This window comes from Moschus berezovskii, chromosome 6 (genome assembly GCF_049115385.1).
Source record: "Moschus berezovskii isolate FMDL1 chromosome 6, NW_MosBer_1.0, whole genome shotgun sequence".
Taxonomy (NCBI): Eukaryota; Metazoa; Chordata; class Mammalia; order Artiodactyla; family Moschidae; genus Moschus; species Moschus berezovskii.
The window spans coordinates 113235135-113256155 of NC_142465.1; the positions used below are offsets into that span (position 1 = coordinate 113235135).

The 21021-nt window shown below is 59.1% G+C and overlaps 1 protein-coding gene across 3 annotated transcripts; it reads left to right on the plus strand.

Moving 5' to 3' along the window:
• The first annotated feature begins 951 nt into the window (after positions 1-951).
• GGA1 (golgi associated, gamma adaptin ear containing, ARF binding protein 1) lies at positions 952-20180 on the plus strand. Of its 3 annotated transcripts, none has more exons than XM_055395382.2 (17): positions 953-1376; positions 5228-5312; positions 6591-6666; positions 7569-7667; positions 8664-8787; positions 9206-9306; positions 10148-10228; positions 11317-11457; positions 11537-11618; positions 12681-12788; positions 13422-13574; positions 16281-16339; positions 16804-16970; positions 17418-17611; positions 18515-18732; positions 18985-19095; positions 19192-20180. In XM_055395382.2, the coding sequence occupies exons 1-17, from the start codon at positions 1334-1336 to the stop codon at positions 19300-19302; spliced, it is 1953 nt and encodes a 650-aa protein (XP_055251357.2). In that variant the 5' UTR covers positions 953-1333; the 3' UTR covers positions 19303-20180. The 3 variants fall into 3 exon arrangements, with proteins under 3 accessions (XP_088693606.1, XP_055251357.2, XP_055251358.2); XM_055395383.2 differs by having other exon boundaries at positions 955-1376; positions 18563-18732; XM_088837480.1 differs by lacking the exons at positions 18515-18732; positions 18985-19095; positions 19192-20180 and adding an exon at positions 18087-18502 and having other exon boundaries at positions 952-1376.
• The last annotated feature ends 841 nt before the right edge of the window (positions 20181-21021 follow it).

A 21021-nucleotide genomic window follows, 5' to 3' on the forward strand; every position in this document is an offset into this window, starting at 1 on the left:
TACCATGGGTCAGTTCCCCGACGGACCGCCAGGGGGCGACGGACCCAGGTGACCCTAGAAACCGGGCTCCCTCCGGCCGCGGGTGGGAAAAAACAGATGAAGAGGGACTGTGATGGAGAAACGGCAGAAAAGGCACCGAGCCTAGGAAGTCTGTTCATGCCGCCCTCCTTGATTTCAGTCCAGCACCCGTCACTGTCTTTCGCTCACTGTTGCGTCTGGACCTCTCTAAAACAAAAGCCTGACTTTGTCATCACCACTCGTTGAAACTCTTTTAACGACACCCCCAGCATAGTTTACAAGAAAAAAAGCTAAACGCAGGACCTGCGTGATCTTGCCCCAGCCTATTTCCAGGCCAACATCCTCTGGAGCCGTATTAAACTATTTTGAGTTATTTGACCTCATCATCCTCTTTCTATCCTGTGAGTCCTGAAACGTTTGGTTCCCCCCACCTGGAGTACCTTTCCACACCAGGTTTACTGGGAGAATTCTGTCTTTCAGCTAAATATTACCTTCTCCGTGAAGCCTCCTGACAAGACACCTCCCCAATCCCCTATCCCAGCCCCAGTTTGGGGTAGGGGGTCCCTCCTGTGTTGCCATTATCCCTGGGCTTCCCCCCATCACGTTGTGTAATACCTGGCCTTGTCTTTCTGTTTCAGCGCCTGTCCCAGAGCAAGGCAAATACAGAGTGCGTGAACTGATTGCGGAATGAATGCAGGAGATAGTACAGGGGTCAAACTCTGCCACTTGTGTGATCTCTAACTATCTGGTTCATGTTGTGAGAAATAGCAAATCTTTAAACAGTACTTAAAAACAGTGCTTGGAACACTGTAAGCACGCAAACGTCATTTTCACAGCGGCCAAGATGCCATTGCCCTTTTAAGGGCCCCCTCCCCACTTTTGCATCTAAGCGGAATATCCGCTCAGGGACCCGGAAGTGACCTCAGAGCCCCTCAGAAACATGGCCCCGGAACGTTCTTCCGGAAGCGATCACAGGCATCTCCGTGACGCACAGCGATTTAGAGCGTCCCGCAGGGTTTCCATGGTGCAGCCCTCAGCCCCGAGTCCCTCGGCTTTCTCTCGTTCCCGAGCGCTCTGAACAAGGCAGGAGGCGAGTCGCTCTCGCGACGTTGACTCCGCTTGGCGGGGGGTTGGGCGAACAGGTGACGCTCTAGGCAAGCCCGTCTTCATCTCTATGGTGCCGAATGCTCTTGCGCGCCGCTCCAGCTCGTCGGGACGGACGTTGCCCCTTTAATCGGCGGAGGGCGGTGCCGAGGAGGTCCCGCGAGAGCGGCGGGGGGCGGGGGGCGGTGCCGAGGCTGGGGGCCCGTGGCCGATGGAGCCCGCGATGGAGCCGGAGACTCTGGAGGCGCGAATCAGTGAGTGTCCGGGAGGGGCGCGGGCCGGACCGGAACCGGAACCGGGGGCATTAGGCGGTCCCCTTCCCGACGAGGGCGGGGTACAGGGCGCCCCCTCCTCACGCTCCGCCCCCGGCCCGGTAAGGGGCGGTGTCCCAAAACCCAAACCTCAGACCCTGGGGTGAAGAGGGGAGACCCCCACCAGCTGCATGGACCCGCAGTGGGAGCGAGTGCCACCCATCCTTCCGACTCCTGGGCCGCGACCCCCGGGGCGGAGTGAGCTGCCCCCAGGTCGGCGCCCAGAACTCCCGGGATGGAGAGCGCAGCCTACCACCTCCTCGGGCCCAGACTCATCCGCGGAGCGGACACCCAAGTCATTCCCCGGACCCCGGGAGGGAGTAGGCGAGCGTCCCCGAGGGCTGCACCACACACCCAGGAGGGAGGGACCCTGTTCCCCTTAAAGCCCCAAATGCTCCACTTTCTGGCGGTGCCTGATGGGACTCCCTCCTGTCTGTTCCTTGAGCTTGCAACTCAGGTTCGGTTGTTTCCCCACCCAGGAAGGTAGGACCCACTAACCCATGGAATCCTCCCAAGTTCTGGCCACATAGAAACCCCTAAACTCCACAGGCTTGGGAGGGTCCCGTCTCAGCCTTCAGAAGTAATTTCAAATTCTCTATCACTACCCTCAGTCCAGTCCCTCAGATTTCTGCACCCCCACCACAGACTCTTTTCCTACCTCTCACCGAGTTTCCTCCAAAGGCCCGTGCACCCCTTGCTGTGTCTCCTCAGACCCAGCTTCCCACTCCTTCGGCTTCTGAGTGCTGCCCCCCCCGCCGCCCCCCGCATGGTTCACCTGACCTCCCTATCTCACACTGCAGAAGATCCTCGCCTCTCATAACCCTCTCTGGACTCTGCTCCTGAGAACACGGCTTGCTTCTCCCTGAACTAGTGACAGCTCTTTCTTCCTTTCAGCTCACATCTGCACCAGGGCTGCAGGGAAGCCTCTGGGTCCACCCTCAGCTCAGCCCTTTGGTCCCAGTAACACCAGGGAGCCACACAGGGTGGTTTGGGATTATGGGCAACCCCTTTTAAGCCAGTCTTGTGCAGCGTTGAATCCGGAGGTTGGTCTCAGAACCACACCGTCTCCAGGGATGTTTCACAGTCAGTCTGGCCAGTGGAGGGGGAGGGCATGGAAAGGAAGCACTCAGCGGCCATCCAGACTGTTCTGGAATGCCACAAGTGTCCAGGTCTCCACAATCACTTGGGAGTGGGGGATGGGCAGGGCCCTGACTGACGGATCTGACCAGATGCGGGCCTTGAGCCATGGGTGATACAGAATGGTGTCAGGTTTAGCAACAGTGGACGTCTTCTGAGAGGCCAGGGAGTTTGATCTGAGCAGCAGACAGGAGGCTGGACTCTGATAGACTGGAGCTGAGGGTGTTTTCTCTTTTTCTTTCTGTTGGTGCCCTGGCAAAATTGTAAGCTCGTCCCTTGCAGTGATTGGGGGTGAAGAGTAGCTTTTGTTGGGTAAAATATGACATTGTCACCACTGTAGAGTGACAAAGTGGAGTCACACCCTGTTGTGAAACACCTCCTTCCCTGGGTGTTCTGCCCTGAGGCCTGCTGGGGGACGTGCTCCCCCCAGGTAGAGCTAAGAGGGCTGGGAGTTGAGGGCCAGGCCCAGAGAGGTTGGTCAGATCTCCTTGGACCCAGAGGCCCTTGCTCTGAACCAGATGCAGAGAAGATGTCCTGTGATGCCACTGCTTCATCCCCCTTGGCTTCTGACTTAGGAGCAGACTCTGGAACTCACTCAGACTCACGTGTCTCTTGACACTTTAATGGACTTCCTGTTTTAGGTTCCCCCAGCTGGGTGTCACTGGGTAGGCAATGTTCAGCCCCTTGCTATCTTTCCAACTGCAGCCTGATTTCCCTAGGCTCTGTCCGTGTTGCAGGATTGGGAGGCAGAGTTGATGGGGGAGCAGGGCAGCTATTTCTGGTATTCCTGAGTGGTCAGCAGGGGCTTCGTTTCTCCCAGGGACTGGAGGGCTCTGCAAGGCTCCCAGAACAGAGACGTGTGCACAGGGAAAATGCTTCATTCAGGTCTCCACTCAGCTGGACCTCTGAGGGCCATCACAGACATCAGCAACCCCCACAAACACATACACACTGTCTATACCATCTCTCTGCTCGGAGTTTCTTTTCCTTTTTTTTAAATGCTCTGTTTTTCTTGACAGCACCTTGCAGCAGTGTACAGCACCCTGTTTGGTTGCTTGTCTGAGCAGTCAGTGTTTCCTCTGCTGGGCTGTTGAGTTCCAGGAAGATGGGGGTTTTGTTCACTGCCACAGCCCCACACTCAGAATATTTATTGAATAAATCTGAATTGAATGATTGGGCGCCAGGCCTCCCGCCACAACACAGGACCCCAAATAGGCAGGCGCCAACACACTGAGTCCCCAACCTGCCCCTGGCCACAGCTCCTTCTGTGTCCCACCTCCTGGGCTGTTCCCTCCACAGCCCCCGCTCTGTCCTCAGGCTGGGGCGGAACTGACTGGGACAGGCTGGGAGGTGACAGAGATCCAGCTCTGGCTGCCCCCACTGCTATCCCTGGGTAGAATATGTTGTCATCCCAAATCATTCCTTATTTCGCTGCAACTTTACAAATGGGGAAATGGAGGTTCGGGAAAGTTCTGTGACTTAATAGTTTTTTTGTGGTTTTTTTGGTTGTTTTTTGTCATTTTATTGAAGTGTAGTTGGTTTACAATGTTGTGTTCATTTCTGCTGTAAAGCACAGTGACTCAGTTCTACATGTATGTACATTCTTTTTTATATTCCTTTTCATTATGGTTTATCCCAGGATATTGAATGTAGTTTCCTGTGCTCTATAGTAGGATCTTGTTGTTTATCTTTAATTGTTGTTTGACCGACACTGGGGGGGTCAGGCGGTTCTGTCTGGCCTTGTTTACCACCCCTTCCTGTTGGCCCTTTCCTAGCCACTACCCACTTTGGATTTGAATTCCCCCAGAACCTCCCCCTGCCAGCCTGCCGCCAAGCCCGTGTCCATTCACTCGTTTACGAGGGGGAGACCGACGTGTACGTAAACAGCTGGGATGCGATGCAGTAGCAGACTTGGGCCCACGATGAGGTCAGATCAGGTCAGGTCTGGGGGGACACAGGCGCACACTGCCCTGGCAGTGCTGCCCCCAGGCAGGTATGACCTTAGGTAAGGAGGAGGCATGTCTGAACTGGGCTCCTTATCACGCCCTGCCCTGCGCCATTATCCACAGCTCTTCTCACATGCAGCCCTTGAGCTGCTCCAAGTCATGTCACCCCCAGCCTGGTACTCCCTCTTGTGTTGCCCCTTCCGGGCTGCCTCCCCTGAGTCCCCTCCCCTGGTTCCCAGTTCCCATGACCCTTTTGCCTCCCTCTGTCACCTTGTATTGAGAACCTAGCTGCCCTTGGCCCACTTCCCAGCTGCGAAGCTCCTTGTGTTTAGAACTATGGCTTTTTTGCCCTTACCTCTAGATCTCCTCTGAGAGTGAATTCCGTGAGAATTATGGGGACATTTTAGGAGCAGAATCAGAGGAGGTGTGGTTAGACAGGCGGAGAGGCTTACAGCAGAAGTGACAGTAAGGGAACAGCACCTGAGCTCTCTCGACGTGGAACCCTTTGGGAAGAAGCTGCGAGGGGAAGCCGGCGGCCAGCAGGTCCCCTGTGCTCTGACCTGACGGACGTCGGCTCTGGGGTCTTGGGACCGTTGGGGCAGGGAGTCAAGGAGAGGCCTTTTGTGTGCTCAGTCGTACCCCAGGGCCGGAACTGGGAAGAAGCAGGGGTATCCTTTGGCCAGGTCACACTAGCCCTGTCTTCTCCTCCAGACAGAGCCACAAACCCCCTGAACAAGGAGCTGAACTGGGCCAGCATCAACGGCTTCTGTGAGCAGCTCAACGAGGACTTTGAGGGGTAGGTGACGTCCCTGCCCTCTTCTCGCATGCTCAGCGCCTGCCGTGCGCACTCCAGACCTGGCCTTGGGCAGAGACGAGGGTGGGTTGAGACCCAATTTGCATTCCTAATGAGCTCCCAGATTAACGACGGCGGCAGGCATGCTGTGCCACCCTCTGAGGTGGGCCTTGCTGGACCCATTTTACAGGTGAAGAAACTGAGGCTCGGGGGACTCAGCAGTTGCCCTAAGATCTCACAGACCTGATGAGGCTCAGGACTGCCTGACCCGTGCCCAGGCTTGTTTGGGGAGGACCTGCCGGGGAACTGCATGCTCCCAAGCTGGGGTGCCCTCTGCTTAAGGCAGAGCCTGAACTGCCTGCATGAAATCCACATATTGTGCTTGTCAAAACCGTCCATTGGTGGTGCGTCCAGGCTTGGACTAGACCACGCGGCAGGGAGCTTGTGGGGGACGTTGTTAGCAGGCTCCCAGGTAGTACTAAAGTTTGGGGAGCGCAGCCCAGCGTGCTTCAGCTCCGCTGCACCCCCCCACAAGGATGCCATGTGGACCATGACGTGCGTGCTTCCCAGACCAGCTGCTCAGCCCGAATCCCATCCCTTCAGTTAGGGCGTTGCCTGGGCGAGTACTGGATGCCTCTGACCCTGCATCTCTGCGACTGTAAAGTGGGGGTGATAGTGCTGCCTGCCTCAGGGGGCTCTTAGGAGCTTAGGCAGGAAAATGGAGGTGAGTCGCCTTGCAAATTAAGCACTCAGTACATGTTAGCTGTTGCTGTCACTGGTGACAGTTAGGATCTGGTAGGTGATGTCACCATTCTCCCAGCAGAATGTTCTGGGCACATTGTCATGTTCTGCTCCCTGGCTGGGCCCCTGTAGACCGTGGGCATGTCTGTGTTACGATCTGGTAGATGAAGTCACCATTCTCAGAATATTCTGGGCACATTGTCATGTTCTGCTCCCTGGCTTGGCCCTTGTAGACAGTGGGCATGTCTCAGTACTTGTCTCTACGGCAACCCAAGGATACGACAGGTCATAGTTCTCAGTAAAACCAGCCAAGGAGCTGAGCTCGTGCCTTTCAAAGGTTGCCAGCCTGCGCTCCCTGCCTGGCCCTGCCCTGTTGTGCCAGAGTCTCTGGCCCCAGTCAGTCCTAAGAGGGAGCTGGGCCTTTGCACGTGCCCTGCAGGAGCGTCTGCAGACTACAGGTCCGGGGAGAAGAGTGGCAGCACTCTCAGGGTGCCTGGGGCTCTGTGACTAGTCTGGCTCTTTGCTCTTCCTCTCCCCCAGGCCTCCACTTGCCACCCGGCTGTTGGCCCACAAGATCCAGTCCCCGCAGGAGTGGGAGGCAGTCCAGGCTCTGACGGTGAGGAAAAGGAGAAACACAGTGCCATCTGTCCCCTGACCATGTGGATGGCACCAGGGGTGGGGGGGGAAGACTGAGGTTTTTGGGGTCCCATCAGGCTCCTCTTTAGAGCCCAAGGGAATTGTGCCAAGATGGCCTAGAATAAGGGTGTGTGCCAGCTTTTGAGGGCCCCATGGCAACCAGTGAACCAATGGGCTCGCCCCCCACCCCAGACCCTGCACAGTTAGGCCTCTTGCAGGGAGGAAGCCCTCGGTCATCTGGTCCCGGGATTCCCAGCTCCAGCTGTCCCTCAGATCTTCTGGAGGCTGAATCAGGGCCCCCTCTAGTCTTGCTGACCAGAACACCTGTAATATGTGCATCCAGGAATCTTCAGGTTCATAGAGCTCCCGGATGCACTGCGGGGCCTGACAGGGCCAGCCTGTCGATGGCCTCCAGACACAGGACAACACCGCGCACCCTTTTGATAGTTATGTGTTTCTTTTAACGTGTTAGGGTTTGGGTGTATTTTTTTTCTCCTCACATATTAGTCCTCTGATTTCACATATGTATAGCTTAGGATAAGGCTGAGGTTGATGGTGCCTATTTATGTTTCAAAAAAACCATCAAAGGAAAATAGAAAGTAATTTACAAGTGGTACTCAGATGTGGCCAGGACACAGAGGGACGAAGTTGGTGATGTGAGGTGGGTGTCACCAGGCTCTCAGAGTGGCCCGGCCCTGTCTTCCGGGGGTGGTGATCAATCTCAGGGGTCTCTGAACCTCAGAATCCTTTTTTTTTCTCAAAGTCATTTTCTCCCTGCTCACTGCTGGTCTCTGGACTTCTGGGCCCTGGCTGAGGTGTGGGAGAGAGGCTGTCTCTTCCGACCCACCCAGGGGCCCCTGCACCTCACACCTTCCCCTCCAGGTGCTGGAAACATGCATGAAGAGCTGCGGCAAGAGGTTCCACGACGAGGTGGGCAAGTTCCGCTTCCTCAACGAGCTCATCAAGGTCGTGTCTCCCAAGGTGGGTCCCGTACCGTACGCTCAGACCGTGCTGTCATGGGGGGTTGAGCAGCGAGGATCCCAGATCGGGAGAGGAGGGCGACTGTCTTCCTCCTGACCCGGCACAGACACAGACCTTTGCTCAAGGTCCCCTTCACACAGCAGAATCCAGGACAGCTGGGCTTCTCGGAAGACTGTTCCAGGCTGCCCGGTGGCTGGCTGACTCTGGAGCAGCTCGGCACTTAGGGAGGAATGACTGCAGTGAAAGAACAGCTTCCCCAATGCGGGCTGCTCAGGTCTGAGCTCTCTCCCTGCAGACCTGGCCATGGCAGGTCTGGGCACCAGGGTGGAGTACCCTGGTGCCCCACCTAGGCGTCTAGTGGAGGGTCTCCTTGTCCCCACTTACAAGAGTGGCCTCCTTGAGGCCTCGGATCTGAGGCCCCAGAGTCCTCCCGTAGGGGACGAACAGGTTTGGTGCCCCTTGTTGGGCAGGTAAGAGCCCACCCCTTTCGCCTGTCCTCACTCAGGCCCATCCCTTGACCCAAACAGCTGAATGACCCAGCAGCTCTTCTCAGGAGTTGATCAATGTGAGAGCTAGTTCCCTCAATGTACTGCTGGGAGACTCAGTGGGGCTTGGGACCAAACGGTCCTATGCCTGCTCCTTCCCTGGTCAGCCAGGAGCCTGGTGGCTCCTCCTTCCTGAAGTCACAAGGTTAGGGCTTCCATGAGCCATCTGTGATTCGGTGCTGGGCTCTGGGCCTTTCAGCTCTGCATCTCCAGCGTGGTCCCGCTGCTGTCACCTTACTGAACAGGTGGGGAACTGGGATGCCCAGGGTTGGCTCAGCTTGGGAGCAGCAGGGCCTGGAGCTCTACCATGCTGGTCAGGTGGGACATGAGGGTTCTGTAGGCTGAGGTTTCGGAGGAAGTCCTGGGGAGGCAACCAGGTTTTGGCTGGGGTTGGGGCTGCAGTGAGTGAGGCCAACCAATGCAAAGCCTCCTCTCCCCTCCGTCCCTGAAGTACCTGGGTTCTCGGACATCAGAGAAGGTAAAGAACAAGATCCTGGAGCTTCTCTACAGCTGGACAGTTGGCCTCCCTGAGGAGGTGAAGATTGCAGAGGCCTACCAGATGCTGAAGAAGCAGGGTGAGGCCCCAGAGGTGGGGGTGACCGCCCCCTCTGCTTTGCCGTGGGGCTCCAGCAGCTTCAGGGCCCTGGCAGCAAGATCATGGGTGTGCCCTTTAACTGCTCAAGACCACAGAGTCAGTGGGGTCTCTTTATGGCTCTGCCTGAGGCCAGATGGGCTGGAGAGAAGATGGGTTTGAGTCAGCCTTCCCCTCAGAGAGTGGCCCCCCATGGAATGGTCTCAAAATAGTGGCTCCTAACTACGCCCTCTGCCGGCTGCTATGTGGCATAGTAGTTCAGGAGCAGGCCTTGACCCCTGAAAGCCAGCACCAGTGTGCTGGAGAAAGCCTGCCCTCCACTCTCCCTCCTGCCCTTGCCTGCCCACCATGCCCTGCCCTAGCCCCGAGACAGACAGTCTCCCCACCGCCGTCCGCTGCAGGGATCGTGAAGGCTGACCCCAAGCTGCCAGATGATGTCACCTTTCCTGTTCCTCCACCACGGCCGAAGAACGTGATCTTTGAAGATGAGGAGAAATCCAAGGTGAGGCTTCAGGGCAGGCTGGAGGAGAACCCCAGGCCCCTTGAAGGTCAGCGGATTCCAGCCCCTGGCAGCGCTGTCTCTGAATCAGAGGCTCACACTGAGCACGGCTGCGTGGTGGGCGCAGGCGCCAGATGTTGGGCCCTTACACGCATTGATGCTGCCCACATGGTGCCCTGCATTAGTACACACAGGCCTGAGCCTGGTGGCCCGGGGGTTGGTCTGAGGGCATTTCATCGGCTGATCAGCAGGTTGCCTGTCTTTATGTCTGTGGCTCTCTCAGCAGTAATTTTATTAGCTTTTTGTTAAAGAAGCATGTGCTCATGGGCAAGAACTTAAACAGCCCAGAGGTAAGATAAAAAAAACTCCTCTCTACCCAGTCTAGTCCCAGAGGGTAACTGCTGTTGAGTTTCCTGTACCTCCTTCCAGAAGAATTCTCTAGCAATATTAATGTAACTTTTCACACCATTTGTGGAGAACTTATTTCTGCCTGGCACTGTGGAAAGCACTTATGTGCAGTGTGTCACTTGTCCACGGGCAGCACATAAGATTAAGATGTCAGTAAATTCTTTTTTAAAAAAAAATAGGATTCATTTATTTTATTTCATCGGCTTCTCAGCATGTGGCATCTTAGTTCCCTGACCAGGGATCGAACCCACACCCCATGCAGTGGAAGAGTGGCGTGTTAGCCCCTGGACCGCCAAGGAAGTCCCCACTGTCAGTATATCCTTGCTACCCCATGGAGAACTTAGTAACTTATTCATGTCCCACCTCCAGGAAAAGGAGCCAGGATAGGACCCCAGGCCCAGAGAGTGCCGTCACAGCGTGTCCTCTGTCTCCACAGATGCTGGCCCGCCTGCTGAAGAGCTCCCACCCCGAGGACCTCCGAGCAGCCAACAAGCTCATCAAGGAGATGGTGCAGGAGGTGATGGCCGAGCCCAGAGCTCGAGGAGGTGGCGGGAGGGCATGTTGAGCTGGGCCACTGAGGGGAGTTGTGTGTGTGTGTGTGTGTGTAACTCCGCAGTGAGTGAGCTAAAAGGCTATGACAACACACGGCCGAGGGCTGTCCAAGTCAGGGGACCCTGCGGGCAGAGCCAGGGTCAGTAAGTGCAGAAGAAAGCATTTCCCAGCAGCTGAGCTGACCTGCGCTGGCTTCTGTGAGACTGACTGCCTCTTCTATAAAAGTTAGAAGGAAATTAGCCCTTACTGAACTTAAGATATAGAGTATGTGTACAGAGAAGGAAAGAATGTACGTGTTTTCATAAGGATGTATTCCTGTATTGGGGGTGCATGCAGAAATCTTTTTTATTGATAAGGGTAAGTCATCAAAAGAATGCAGTCCAGACACAGAGGCAGATGTTCTAGGCTATCTTAGGGTAAGCTGTGTGCTCTGACAACCCAGAGAAAGTCAGGGCAGCCCCTTTCAAGGAGGGTGACTGTATCAGACAGCACAGCACAAGCCCGCCTTTCATTCCACAAGGGAGAAACGTGCGGGGTGAGCAGAGAGGGTGCAGGATAGCAGGGTCCCTTCAGCAGCCTTTCAAGGCCAAGAGCTTCCCCCACTTGCCACACTGACAGACCCCTCACGGGGTCCCAGCATTAGTTTCTCTGTTGGTGACCACTCAGGTTCCCTTTCCCTCTCAAGTACAGGCACCTCCTTTCAAGGGAAAGACACAAGGAGCAGGAGGGTTGTGTAGAACCACAGGTGTGGATCTAGGTCCCGGGCCTCCAGCATCACCTGGCAAATGTGTTGGACTTACAGATTCCTGGGCCACCCCTGGAGGTTCTGATGAGCTTGTGCGTCTAGGGCGTTGGCGAGAGGAGAGGAAAAGTGAACACAGGGTTGGCCAAGGGCTTCTTGGACCAGAGTGCCCTGTCCAGGGCCCGAGGGGCTCTTGGCAGGGGCTGATCCCACACCCAGCAGGCGCCCTCCAGGGTGGTGGGGGGCAGCATCCTGGCTCAGGTCCGGGCCTGACCCGGACTCTCCGGGGCTGTTTGCCAACGCCTCCCCAGGACCAGAAGCGAATGGAGAAGATCTCGAAGCGGGCAAGCGCCATCGAGGAGGTGAACAACAACATAAAGCTGCTGACTGAGCTGGTGATGAGCCGCAGCCAGGGCGGCGTGGCGGCCCGGAGCCGCGAGGACCTCATGAAGGTGCGCCCGCCCCACCCCGGCCTCCCCACCGCCCCCGGCGCCCCCGCCGGCCCTGACCCGCTTGCCCTGCTGCCCCCAGGAACTGTACCAGCGCTGCGAGCGCATGCGGCCCACCCTTTTCCGACTGGCCAGTGACACGGAGGACAATGACGAGGCCTTAGGTGAGCTGCAGTTAGAAGGAGCTACCACTAGGGGGCCCCCCCTTCTCCAGCGCTGATCTTGGGTTTCCCCGCTTTGAGGAAGGAAACGAAGCTGAGGGGCTGACCCTGAGAGACTATGGACCAAGCCCCTCCTCCTTTGCAGACATCTCTTCCTGCCTGTAGGCTGCACAGGAGGGAGAATTGTTCCTTTTTCACAGCTGGGGTTCAGGGAGGGAAGTGGCCTATCCAGATCAGAGAGCAGAGTGGTGGCAGAGCCAGGGAGGACCGAAGGCTCTCCCTCCAGACGCTGCCTCCTGGTAAGGGAGAGCTTGAAACCAAGAGCAAGTCCTTCAGGCCTGAGCGCCTCTAGAGCTGGGCCCCGTGGCCACACTTAAGGATCTCATCCTTGTTCTATGCTGCCACACGAGCCACGGCCTCCCCGGCAGTGGTCTAGGTACCATCTCAGCCCCCATTCATGGAGTTCCCTTAGTGCCTCCCAGGTGCCAAGTACCTGGTGCGCCCAGGAGGCTCGCCCCTCAGCTCCTTCTCAGCCCTGGCCCCCGGAGGACCTGGTTTGTGCCAGACACTCTTCTAGGCCCCGGGGCTATGGCAGTGATCAAATAAACAGCCAAATCCCCCAGGAGCTTTTATCCGATGAGAGGAGACAGGAAACTGAGGGTGTGAGCCTGGCAGTTTCTTGGGTGGTGGTAAGGGGCATGGAGAAAAGCAGGGGAGGAACTGGGGGTGTGGGGCTGGGGGTGAGGGAGGGCCTCCCTTAGGTGGCGTGGGTAGAGACTGGAAAGCAGGAAAGGGTGAAGCCAGGTGGAGATCAGGGGTCTCCAGACAGCAGGGCCAGTGTGGGGGCCTGGAGGCCAGGGCCCACATCTGTGTTTAGAGGTTGGCGGGGGGCATCGAGGAGACTGGATGAGGGCGGGTCACGAAGCGCCTGAGGCAGAGGCCTCAGGATGGGCTGCCCCCAAGCCCCGCCCCCTCCCATGAGGCTTGCGATGGCTGTGGGGCGCGCGTCTCCCCCGGAGGCCCCTCAGTCCTTCAGCCCAGCCCCTCTCCTCCTGCCTGTTCCAGCGGAGATCCTGCAAGCCAACGACAACCTTACCCAGGTCATCAACCTGTACAAGCAGCTGGTGCGGGGCGAGGAGGTCAACGGCGACGCCACCGCTGCCTCCATCCCCGGTGAGGAGGTGGCGGGAGAGCTGGGAGGGCCCACAGGCCAGAGTGCAGGGTGGGGCACTGGTCCCAGAGCTCAGTGGCCCCTTAAGATGGGGGAGGCCCCCACTGGGAGAGCTGGGGGAGGAGTCTGTGCCAAGCCTGCAGCTGCAGGGGAGGAAGTCTGGATGCGGGGCGGGAGCCGAGGGTCTGGCAAGGACAGGCTGGAGAAAGAGGGCCTCCCTTTCATTTAACAAATCTGACGCCTGTTGTACGGGCCTGGATGACATCCCAAGGCTTAGTTTAATTATCAGAAGTGCAGAGGGAGGGCTTGACACATAAACATTACAGCTCAGCTCCACTCCGGGTAAAGTGACAGCCAGGGGAGGCTAAAATGGGCCCTGTTGGGAGTGGGGGGCACTACCCGGAAACAGCGGAGTCTAACAGGGGCCTTAAAGGCTGAGAGGCAATCCGCCAAGTATGAGGGAAGCAGGAGGTATGTTCTGTGCAGAAGGGACACCACGTGCCAAAGAAGGGGCCTGGCAAGCAGATCCCAGGCAAGGGTGATGTGGCCAGGAGGGGGAGCTTGCTGCTCCCCAACCCCAGGGACTCTACATGTCCTCTGCCCAGGGCTGGCCTGACTCTCCTTTCCCACCTCAGGGAGCACCTCGGCCCTTTTGGACCTCTCAGGCCTGGATCTCCCACCGACAGGCACCACCTACCCAGCTGTGCCCACCCACCCTGGCGACCAGGCCAACCCGGAGCAGCCCAGCGCCTCAGTTTCCCTGCTTGATGATGAGCTCATGTCTCTGGGTGAGGAAGGGGCTGGGGCCAGGCCCGGAGCAGGGCAGGCTCAGCTGCAGGTGGGGGATGATGCCCCTGACACATAAGGCAGCTTTCAGAGTGTGGTCAGGTCAGCCTGTTCCTCCTCCTCCTGTGACTCTTCTGGAGAATGGGGGATAGGCATCAGGCCCATTTCACAGCTGAGGAGGCTGAGGCTCAGAGAAAGGAAGGAGACCCTGCCAGGACCTACTGTCATGGGTGAGGCTGGCCCACCTCTGATAAGCCAGCCACACCTAGGCTCTGGCGGCCTAAGGGAAAACAAAGGGACTTCCCTACAGCAGGTTAGAGCCTAGAATTGGGAACTACCCAGGCAAAAATCAGCAATATCGTCGCCCCTGAGAGGAAGAGGAGGGGGGCTCTAGGCTCTGAGTACCAGAAGCTCCAGGGAAGCTGAGCTCTGTGTTCCCCGCTGGTCCCAGACTAGGCCTGCAGTCACTAGAGGAGGGGTCGGGCTCCTGAGCCTGCGGGGAAACGGGCTCACCCCTGGGGCAGAGCAGGGGCAGCTGCCCCATCTGAGAGCGTCAAAGCATGAGAGCCTAGTAGCCACCTCATCACAGTGGCCCTGAAGTTGTGACAAAATAGAGGTAGGTGGTCGGGCTCTGTCACAGGAAACCTTACCCTGCCACAAGCGTCTCAGAGGATATGTTAGGAAAGTGACTTGGAAGCCGAGTCAGACTGAGTTCTCCCGAGTTGGTTCTGAGGTAAAATCCACGCCTGACGGACTCCAAGAAGTGATGGAGGGCCGGGGTCCCAGCGGGGCTCCCCTGACCGCTGCCACCACACTGCTGTCTTAGCCCCGTTCCCCTCAGCCCAGGACACAGTGAGGCCAGCGCCCCGGGTTTACAGATGCCAGAGCCAGGCTCCGAAAAGCTGAGCCACTTGCCCAGAGGACACGACGTTTCGGCGAGACCCTCTGATTCTGAAGCCTCCGGGAGCCTCTCTGCTGCTCTGACTCGGCCGTCAGCCAGGACAGGGAAGCGAGGGGGACAGCGGGCCAAGTCGAGGCCCCCTCTGCGGGCCTGTCAGCCAGCACCCCTTCCCTGGGAGGCTCTGACCGCAGGGCGTCCCGAGGCCTGCATCGGAATCCCCCCCGCCCCGCCCCCTTGAGAACCGAGCCCGCGCTGGGCGGCAGCTGCCCGACCTGAGCCCAGCCCCCACCCCCAGCCGGGGCTGCGCGAAGCCACCTCCCTGTGAGAGGCTGTGTGCTCGGCACTTCCTGTCCCCCCTGTCGCTTCAGCAGAGCCCCGAGCCTCCAGCTTCCTCTGCTTGCTGCTCAAAGTGCAGAAAATGTGGGAGCCAGAACCCGAAGTGGCAGGGCGGCAGCCGCCGCGCTCCCCGGCGCGGGGCAGGGCAGGAAGCCCGGGCGCGCAGAGGGGGCTCGTCCAGAGCCGGCTCTGCGGCAGGAAGGCTGCGGGGCCGGGGTGGGGCCGGCAGCGCAGGCCTCCCGGCTGCCAGAGAGGGCGTCCCGGCCTCTGCGGCTGAATTGTCCGATTCATGAGTGCAGGCAGTCCTCCGAGGCAGATGCTGCTGTTGTCTCCGTCTCACAGACGAGGCGCAGGAAGGTTGTCACCAGCCCGGGGTCACAGCTGAGTGGCAGAGCTGTGTCTGAACGCCAGTCTTTGGGCCTTGCTCTGCTCACGTCCAGACACTGGGCTTTCCAGTGGTGTGACCTGTGGGCAGGTTGCTTAACCCCTCAGAGCGCCTACTTCCTCACCCCTAAGGGAGGCGAGAGAAGCCCACACCCACCTTTTAAGGTCGCCTGAGGGTTGAGGCCCATGTCTGCAGAGCCTGCCTCAGGGCTGTGGGAGCTGATAGTCTCCATTGTCAGCCTTGGTCTCAGGACTGTCCAGACGAGGAGGCCCAGCTGTTGCAGCCTTCCTCACCTCTGCCCATCAGGTAGCACGTCAGCCTGGTGTTGCGTCACTAAGTCGTGTCCGACTCTGGGACTGCCCTTGGACTGCAGCACCCCAGGCCTCCCTGTCCCTCACTGTCTTATTCAGGCTTTGCTACAAACAAGACAGAGGTCAGACTGGCTGGTGACCTACCCCCCTCTACTGACCAGCAGGCAATGAGCAGGCCCTTCCAGAGGGACCACTGCCCTCTTTGCCCCCGTCAGCCAACCTTTTGGCACATGCCGGGGCACACAAGGCCTTTTATGTCTGCCCTGGCCATCATCTGCGTGATGTGCTCAGGGCCCCTTCGGCCCAGCCCAGGGTTGCTCAGAGTCTAGGTCAGGCCTGGGCCCAGTGCTCTGCTGATGCTCAGAGGGTATCCGTCGAGTCAGTCGTTGGACAGGCACAGGATGCTGACTCCTGCCGCCTGGATCTGTGAGTCTACGGACCTCACATAGTGTCTCCCAACCCCCTCGCCAGCTCCCACCTGTCTGCTGTCAAACAAAGGCGACCTCAACCCTAACCTCAGTGGCTGAGTCGGCCTCTGAGCGGCAGGAGAGGAAGCGTGTTTGGGCCAGGGAATGGGCCTTTGGGATCTTCGGTTTCTACTTCTCTCTGCTGAGACAGGGAGGGAGGTTGTCCCCTTTGAGCTGAGCCTCTTGGAAGAGGGGGTGCAGGGGGAGGGTGGAAGCCAGGAAACCCTGGCCTGACACAGAGTCCTCCGCAGCTCTCTTGCCTCTGCTCACAAATCCAGCTCCTTAACCTCTGTCTCGCTTCCCTGTAGGCCTCAGCGACCCCACACCCCTCTCTGGCTTGGATGGTGCTGGGTGGAACAGCTTCCAGGTAGGAGGGGCCCTTCCCGGGGTGGGGCAGGGCAGTTGGGACAGGCAGCCTGAGGGGGCAGGGACGGGAGAGGTGGGCAGTAGGGCCCAGGGCAGGGGCAGTGGGGGTGGGGGCACTCATCCCCGGATGGAGGGAGGTGGGCTGGCCTCTCCTCACTTCCAGCACTTTTCCCTGAGGTCTCAGCCTTGGGTTCCCTTGGGTTGAGCTGGGGACTTCCTGTTCCTTTCTTGTGACTCTGAGGTCTTTGAAATGGGATATTTTCTCGAGTAGAATCCCAGATCAGACTTGGCCACCAGTGGCCCTGGAGTCAGGGGCTCAGGCCCGTGGGAACGTCGTCTGCACCTCTGCTGCCGCTTCCGTACATGTCACCTGCCAGGAGGGGAGGGGGCCTCAGGGCAGCGCCAGGTGACCTGACACCTTTTCAGCACAGCCTCACCCCCCTGCATCCTTTGTACACCTGACAGTCATCCGATGGTACGGAAGCCCCAGCCCCAACTCCGGTCCCCAGTGTGGACATTCGGCCCCCAGTGCAGACACCCCCACCCGCGAGCAGTGGTCTGGATGACCTCGACCTCCTGGGGAAGACCCTCCTGCAGCAGTCACTGCCCCCGGAGTCCCAGCAAGTGCGGTGGTGAGGGCCCGCCCTGCCCAGACCCTCCCCTGCCCCAGGCCCAGCAGAAAGAGTCCCAGTGCTGATTAGCTCAGTGAACGGCACTGCCAGAGCACCACTGCATGCCAAGTGCTGCCCGGGGCTCGAGGGACACAGCAGTGACCAGGGCAGGCGCAGGGCCCATCCAACAGGGCATGGCGCGTATGAGAGACAGGTCCATGCCCCACTCACACGCCCTCCCCCAGGCTGCCGGCCCCTAAGAGAGACCCAGAGGGCTGCCAGGAAGGAGGGTGCTGAACCCAAGTGGGTGGGGGGAGCATGAGCTGCCTGCTGCAAGGTGAAGAGACCAAGGCCAGAGAGACGGGGTGTCTGAGCCAGCCGTCAGGGACCGTGAGGGCCCCAGCCGTTCCTGTGCCCCTCATCTGGCCCCTGAAGATTCACCTTTCAATGCACCGTCCCCCCAATAAGGGAGAAGCAGCAGCCAGCCCCCCGGCTCACACTCCGGGACCTGCAGAATAAAAACAGCTGCAGCTTGCCCAGCTCCAGTGCCACTGGCCTGCTCCACACCGTGTCCCCTGAGCCCCCCGGGCCTCCACAGCAGCCCACACCCACTGAACTCTCGCTGGCCAACATCACTGTGCCTCTGGAGTCCATCAAACCCAGTGAGTAGGGCAGCGGCGCGGCAGGGGCCGGCCCAGCTCGGGCAGCTCCCTGCCTGCACCCCCTCCTCCCCCTGCCTTGTGCTGTAGAGAGCTAGATTGAGGGCAGCAGGTGGAAAAATGGGCTCCCCTCCCAGCCCTGCCCAACTCTGGGGGGGGCTCTGGGTAAGACCCTTCCCATTCCTAGGACTCAGTTTCCTCAGTGGTCCCAGAGTGTCACAGAACTGCATTCTAAACTCCAGGATGGGGAATTCCTTGGCAGTCCAGTGGTTAGGACTTGGCCCAGGTTTGATCTAAGATCCCCCAGCCATGCAGCCAAAAGAATAAATAAACTCCAGGGTGACTCCAGGGGACTTCTTATGGGTGGCCCCTGCGTCACTCCCCGGGAATGTCAGGGCCAGGACACAGGGAAGTCTGGGGGGTTCTCCCCAAAACCACAGGGATAAAGATCCAGGTCTGAGCCTGTGCTTCTGCCCAGGAGCAAAAGAGGGGCCACTCACATCACCGGACTATGACCAGACAGAGGAAGACCGGCCAGTCTTCTCAGCACTGGCCATCTTGTAAGGTCACAATGACAAGGGTGGTCCTTGGGAGCTGGTTAGTGGTGCCGCTGTCTTAGCAGCCTGGAGGACCCTGAACTCAGAGAAACAGAGTGACTGTACCTGGGTCACACAGCAAGCGTGTGCCCGCAGCTCACGTACAGCCCTTCTACTCCAGCATGCCAGGAGCAGCCACACGGCACTGCGTGAGCCCGACTAGGACTCAGTTCCAGGGTGGGCGTCCTGCCTCCACCGTCACGCTAGAAGCCTACCTGCCCGTCTTGGCCCCAGACTATACCCCTGACTCTACACTGCTGCCCGGGGTCAAGGCAGCACGCTGGGTCTGGGTCTTTTCATTCATTCGCAGCAGAGCAGCCCCTGCCCCCATCAGCCTCTCCCCCGTCTCCCATGCCAGGCAGCATCTTGCCGGTGACCGTGTATGACCAGCATGGCTTCCGGGTCCTCTTCCACTTCGCACGAGACCCACTGCCTGGGCGCTCCGACGTGCTGGTGGTGGTGGTTTCCATGCTGAGCACCGCCCCCCAGCCCATCCGCAACATCGTTTTCCAGTCAGCTGTCCCCAAGGTGACCTGGGTGTGCCTCTCTCCTCAAAGCAGGGTGATTTGGGGCTAGATGGGGAGCCAGCTCTCCAGAGCAGGGGGTAGGGTCTCTCAGGGTCTCTGTCTCTCTCAGGGAGTCAGGGGGTAGAAGGGAACCCAAGGGCAAGGCCCTGGGGCCCCCAGGGTGGAGCTGACAGGAGGCTGGCCTTGTTCCTGAGGGACTGGAGACAAGAAGCCAGGGCAGGCTGTGCCCAATCTGCCCTCTGACCCTCCACAGGTTATGAAGGTGAAGCTTCAGCCACCCTCAGGCACGGAGCTGCCAGCGTTTAACCCCATTGTCCACCCCTCAGCCATCACGCAGGTCCTGCTCCTTGCCAATCCCCAGAAGGTGAGTGAGGGGCCTGGCTGTGACAGGGCGTGGCCGTGGAGTGGGGGCTGCCTCTTCTCCCGCTCTGACCCTCTGCCTTCGCCGTCTCTGCTTCAGGAGAAGGTTCGCCTCCGCTACAAGCTCCTCTTCACCATGGGCGACCAGACCTACAATGAGATGGGGGATGTGGACCAGTTCCCCCCACCGGAGACCTGGGGGAGCCTCTAGAACCGAGAGGGCTGGGGAGAGGAGGGGCCACAGGACTGGCTGCTGCCAAGCCTAGGTGGAGGCCGTGGTGGCCTGGGACACCCTGTGTTCCCACGGCCACATTCCCCTGGGTCTGGTGCTTCTCCCCTCACCGCTGCAGCCCCCGCCATCCTTGTCCTCTCCCCTACGGAGCCAAACCCAGCGGGAGGCTGGGCCTGGGTTTGCACTGGTGGGGACCGTCATCACAGGTGGAAGCCTGGAGCAGGGAAGGGCCGCATGGCCCCAGAAGGACTTGGGGTCATGGGGGAGAAGCATGACTGTCGGGCAAAGGTCAGGACCTCAGGCCTAGCCCGGACCCCAGCCTGGGGAGGGGTCCTCCCTGCCCGTCTCTTATGCCTTATGGGAAGGCCCAGCCATAACTCGGGGCTGTGCTGGAGCCGGGACCAGCTCTGGCCTCCTCCATAGGAACCGGGTGACTGTGGGGGTGACGCCTGCACCCCCAGCCCTTTGCACTCTCGGGTTTGTGGTTTGATTCTCTTAGCTTTTCTCTCTGAGTGGCCCTGCGGTCACCGTCTCAGGGGGCCCAATCCGGGGAGCCCCCCACCTGTCCCCCACCCCTCCTGGGGATCTCACTCTACCCGCCTGGCCCCTTTGCTGTCAGGCTTCTGGGTGGTGGGACTAGGGGGTCATGTGACTGCTGGCCCATAGGTAATGCCCCAGGCGATGGCCCCAGCTGGGGGCTTCCGGGCCCCTGGCCAAGGGAGGTCCTACACTGGAGTTCTTGTGTGTCTCTTGCATTCACTGGGCTTTGTTCACCCATCTATCCATGGGCAGAAGTGGGGTCAGTGCCTGAGTGAGAGCAGGAGTATTTATGGAAATAAAACGTCCTTTTTCCTGGACCAGCTACTCTTGTGGCCTTTCTGAGAGAAAGGGAATCAGGAAGGATCCAGGCATGCAAGGTCCCTGGGGGCTACCCTGCAGACTCCTCTGCCTCTCCTGGGAGATCAGGGCATGGTTCCCCTCCTCGAGGCTGCCAATCCCGGCACCGGAAGAGGCCCTGCTGGGGGCGGGGGCGGGGGCTGTGGCCACTGCTGAGTCACCAGAGAGGACCCGGGGGGCTGTGGGGGAGCCCAGAGCCATCCCAGCTGGAAGTGAGTGGCAGCTTGGGCCTGCCAGGAGCCCCAGCTGCTGCAGACACTGAAGGGGAGGCCCCTGGCCACTCGCTACTTCCTCTTGCTGCGCTCAGCCCTGAAAGCACAACTGCAGTGCAGCACCACCAACCGCAGCCTCTTTCTGCAGAGGCACAGAGGCCCCCTGCCATTCCCAGGGACAGCAGACTTTCCCTGGGTTTTCGGGATGTTTCTTTTCACTGGGAGGCTGGGGTACCGGTCTGGGGCGTGGCTTAGAGACTGGCAGCTGAGGGAGCCAACCAACGTGCAGCAGAGCCATTGAAAGGCATTCAGCAGGGGGCCTTCCCTGTGGCTGGGAGCCGGCTCTCTGTGCCCTCTGCACTCTGCTCACAGACATCTGGGGAAGCCTGCCTGCCACTTCTCTTTCCTAGAAGATGGTGGGAGTTCTGCTTTGAAGACACAAGTTTTCACTTTTGTCTAACCCAGTGTTTCCCAAGTCTGAATTTAGGCGGTGAACACCGTCGTGCACATACTGTTGGGAAGGGCTGGAGGCCAGCCCAGCCTATGTGCTCTTTTCCATTCAGCAAATGAGGGCTCTTCTCTGTGCCAG

Bases quoted from the DNA above. Each gene is read 5' to 3' on its own strand.
- GGA1 (XM_055395382.2), top strand. From the start codon at position 1,334: ATGGAGCCCGCGATGGAGCCGGAGACTCTGGAGGCGCGAATCA. The intron at 10,229-11,316 runs GTGATGGCCGAG...ACGCCTCCCCAG, and splicing joins TCAAGGAGATGGTGCAGGAG to GACCAGAAGCGAATGGAGAA. The intron at 19,096-19,191 runs GTGAGTGAGGGG...TCTCTGCTTCAG, and splicing joins TCCTTGCCAATCCCCAGAAG to GAGAAGGTTCGCCTCCGCTA.